This window comes from Tribolium madens, unplaced genomic scaffold (assembly GCF_015345945.1).
Source record: "Tribolium madens isolate multiple individuals breed KSU strain unplaced genomic scaffold, Tmad_KSU_1.1 Scaffold_91;HRSCAF=231;Tcas5.2_LG7, whole genome shotgun sequence".
In the NCBI taxonomy this organism is placed as follows: Eukaryota; Metazoa; Arthropoda; class Insecta; order Coleoptera; family Tenebrionidae; genus Tribolium; species Tribolium madens.
Window position 1 is genome coordinate 5,114,151 of NW_025401063.1, and position 3,936 is coordinate 5,118,086.

A 3,936-nucleotide genomic window follows, 5' to 3' on the forward strand; every position below is an offset into this window, starting at 1 on the left:
ACGGAAAATTACATTAATTTCTATCAGTAAATGCTCGGGATCGTCTGATCACTTCCACCTATCGAAATTTCGAAATTTAGAGGTTCGATTTATTGAGGTTCCACTGTAGTTAAAAAGTTGAATTTACTGTAAATGGGAAATGCTGTTGTAAATAAAGTCTTATTTACGGTAAGTCGTACCTACTTCGTTACACTCACCGCTTCTGATATACCGTAAAAGCTAATTTTCCGAATTTACATGGTGCTGAGAAGATTATATTAGCAGATAATATGTAAAAAAGTGTCTTTTCTTTTGATTCCTTCAGGTTTGCAGAAATAAAAAATTATTTTATGTTTACAATGATTTTATTCATTTTTCACTTGAAAAAAGTCTCTTTTCAAGAAATACAAGCTTTATAGTTGGATACCTTCTTGATTTAACTAAATTTCAGTGTTCATGACAATAAAGTGTGTGAAATAAAGTGTGTAAATGTGTTAACAAAAAGGGAAGAACCATGAAAAGTGTCCAGTCGTGCACATTGCCCATTTAATTAAGCCACCGGAAATGAGACATCAATAAATCTCGAATAAAATAACGGAAAACATGAAATTGTGGGGTGGCAAAGCAATAACATCCAATACCCCCCGATCAAACCTCGTGAAAAAATCGACGGTTAAAGCAATTAACAAAAAATCCCACAAGACTCGTCCACCCCCAAATCGCACCATCGAGGGTGTTGATGACCATCTGCAGGGGAATCCTGCTAATGATTTGTTGTCGAAGACCGTTACACCACTATATTGTCTCCGGATCGAGCATGTAAAATCCGTTAGTGCCAGCTTTTCCGGGTAACTGAACTTCCAGATTTCTCCCAGCCAATGGCCAGACGAGGAGGGGCTTCCAGCGCCACCCCGCGCAAACTCCCTTCGCTCTCGAGGCGGGGAGTCAGCCCTGATTGGGGGCAATCCGGAGGCTCCGGAGTCCACAAAGCGATGCGACCTCGCGGTAGTCAGTCGGCCGCCGCACACCCCGAGGGATGCCTCGCGTCTATCACCACCATGAGATGGAATTCGCCGCTTTTCGCCCCGGCTTTGGCCAGCCGACTGTCCTCCAACGCCTGGGCCTGGAGCCCCATCTGCTGTCCTCCACCGTGCACCTGCAGCAGTACCTGCGCTACGCGGAACCCCTAGAGCTGGCCTACCCCCTGGACCTGAGTCTCAAGAGCCAGACGCCCATCACGCCACCCTGCACGCCGTCCCCGGGAGTCAAACGCGCGCAGTCACCCGCTGAAATCTCGCCCAAGAAGAAGGCCCCGAGTAACCCCACGCCGAAGAAGTCCAAAGCCACGCGGAAGCTCAACTTCGACGAGGATAACAGCTCGCCGGTCTCGGGCACCATCATCAGGGAGTTGCGTCCGGACGAGCACCTGGTGGTGCGCAAGGGCGACATCGACCCGGCGTTCAACGTGGTGGAGGTCACCGAGGAGGCCAAGGCGGAGTTGGCCAAGATCGAGAACCACATCGGGGATTATGTTTGCCGCCTCTGCAAGGAACTCTACGAGGATGCTTTCGGGTTGGCCCAACACAGGTGCTCCAGGATCGTCCACGTGGAGTATCGATGTCCGGAATGTGATAAGGTTTTCAACTGTCCGGCGAATCTCGCCTCGCATAGGCGGTGGCACAAGCCCAGACCCACCAATAACAACAAGGAGAGCAAAAGTGAGGAGAATGAGGACAGTCCGGAACAATTTCCTTGCGGGGAATGCGGGAAGAGGTTCAGGAGGATTGCTTATTTGAGAAAACATCAAGCGATTCATCAGATTGACTGACAAAGACTTGTTCCGGTTAGACCTATACCTAGGATGGCGCCTAGGCTTTGGAGACCTCCACCGTTACCACCTGTTCAAGTCAGTAGCGCCTCCGAAAGGTATGTACCCAGTATTACGTGGCTGAACCATTTCTAAGTTTTGTAAATTTTGTAAATGGTGTACATAACTATCAACTTTTCTAGTCTATCAAACTAGTCATTTTATTTTAATCTAGTCTAAGCGGAGTACAAATTAGTTTAATTATTTAGTCACTGTATCTAGTCTACGTGCAACCGGTTGCAATATTTAACTTTCTGCAATTCTAGTCGTTTTATTTTTCTAGTCAAATAATATTTCTAGTCCATTCTTTAAACTAGGTACGAGTATTATCTGTTTCAAGTTACTGTGGACATTATTATGTCAGGTGTGTTTGGAAAACTCTCAAAAATTTATTACTTATTAATTCATTATTAATTCGTTGGCAGAAACTTGATTTTCCTCCACGGAAACTTGGAACAGATGTTTTTTCTAGTCAGTGGTATTTAACTAGTCCATGATTGCAGCTAAAGTCTTTCATTGTGTGTTGTATAGGGAAAATGCTTGTGATATTATGTAATAATTTATTAGTTTTAAGCGTCTTGTACCAAAATCAAAATAGCTGTAAGTTTAATTAGGTGCCAAATTTTCGAAGTGAAAAAGCTCGCACCGTTTAAAAAAAATATCTAGGTTAATAAAGTGCGGGCAAGGGAAAAAGTTTGCAATAAGCTTAAAGCAGCAACTTACCACACTTAAAAACAGTCAATTGAGTTGTTTTATTTAAAAAATGTGTAAAACACTTACGTCTGGTCCGAATCTAGTCTTTAATTACTTTAGTCATCACCCTGTATCTAGTCTAAGTTAGTCTTATTTATTTAATTTAAATAGAAATATTGTGTAAATCTATAAACCGCGAGTGATTCTAGTCAAAATGTAGTGTGTCACGGGCACAAATGGTTTTTGTTTTTCAATTTTTGAAAAATACTGTCCAAATAAATGTGTTTTGATCTCGGCCCGTTGGCGTTAGTTGTAAGCGATGTACATTTTTGTAAATGGAATGTAATTTAATGTAAATAAATGCACTGATGTATTTCATTTCTGAGTCTAAGGCATTTAATAAGAAAAAAATACCAGATTTTCTTAGCTGGCACAAGAGAAAAAAAATCGAATATATTTATTAGAACATCTTTTTTGAGGGCAAAAAAACGTAAACTAACGACAGGAGAAAGATATATATCTATTCGAGTCAAAAAATATTCAAGAACGGCAAGATATAAACCGATTAAAAAACTACAAATTACCGACACTAGCAGAATTAGTGAAATAATTTCAAATTTAATTACGCAATTTATTATTTATTTATTTATTTTCAGTCTTAGTTAGATAACAGTTTATTAGTAATATTGCACAAATGTATGGTTCCTGCGCTATAACAATCTCATCTCATCTGCCTTTATCTAACCCGAGAAGACGCTGCAGCCAATAAGAAAATTGCTACATTAATTTTTTCGTTTCTTACTTTTGAAATTTTTATTGTCGTCCATTCTCATTTTCTGTAGTTCTGAAACATTTTATTTGTCCTTTGTTAAATAAAGTGGATTTATGCTAAATATTTTATGCGTGATTTCTTGTCGTTCAAAAGACCTATTTTGTCGTGTCAATATAGAAAGTGATCCAGATTGAATGAATCTGTTGGCAATCCTGACTCTAATTTTGAAAGGATACCATTGGATGACGCTTTTGATTAACAACAATTCAACAATCTTGAAACTACTTGAAAGGGTTTTACGTCAATTATTATTTGTCAAGCAGGTTGCAGTGTTGGAATTGCCTCTTAGATACCTTAATACGACCGTTCATGCATAGGTGTATTACTGGATGCATATTCAAAAATAAAACCAAAAGCTAAGTGTAATAGTATATTACAAACGACATGAGATGTGTCATTATTTCGAGAGATCAGGTACATATGTCCCATCTGGCTTGCAACATCTTTTATGTCTTCGCCTTTTATAATACAATGCCCTTGGTGAAAATCAGTTAATACATACAAAACACTAACGCGTCATCTTATTTCTTTTACCTAAACATTTTATTGGCATATTAAAAAATAT

General features: G+C 39.7%; 1 protein-coding gene across 1 annotated transcript; it reads left to right on the plus strand.

Moving 5' to 3' along the window:
- Positions 1–984: 984 nt before the first annotated feature.
- On the plus strand, positions 985–2,917 carry LOC123011199 (insulinoma-associated protein 1-like). Its single transcript, XM_044408538.1, has one exon. The coding sequence runs from the start codon at positions 1,016–1,018 to the stop codon at positions 1,805–1,807; it is 792 nt and encodes a 263-aa protein (XP_044264473.1). The 5' UTR covers positions 985–1,015; the 3' UTR covers positions 1,808–2,917.
- The last annotated feature ends 1,019 nt before the right edge of the window (positions 2,918–3,936 follow it).

Coding starts and splice junctions, on each gene's coding strand:
- LOC123011199 (XM_044408538.1), top strand. CDS start 1,016: ATGCCTCGCGTCTATCACCACCATGAGATGGAATTCGCCGCTTTTCGC.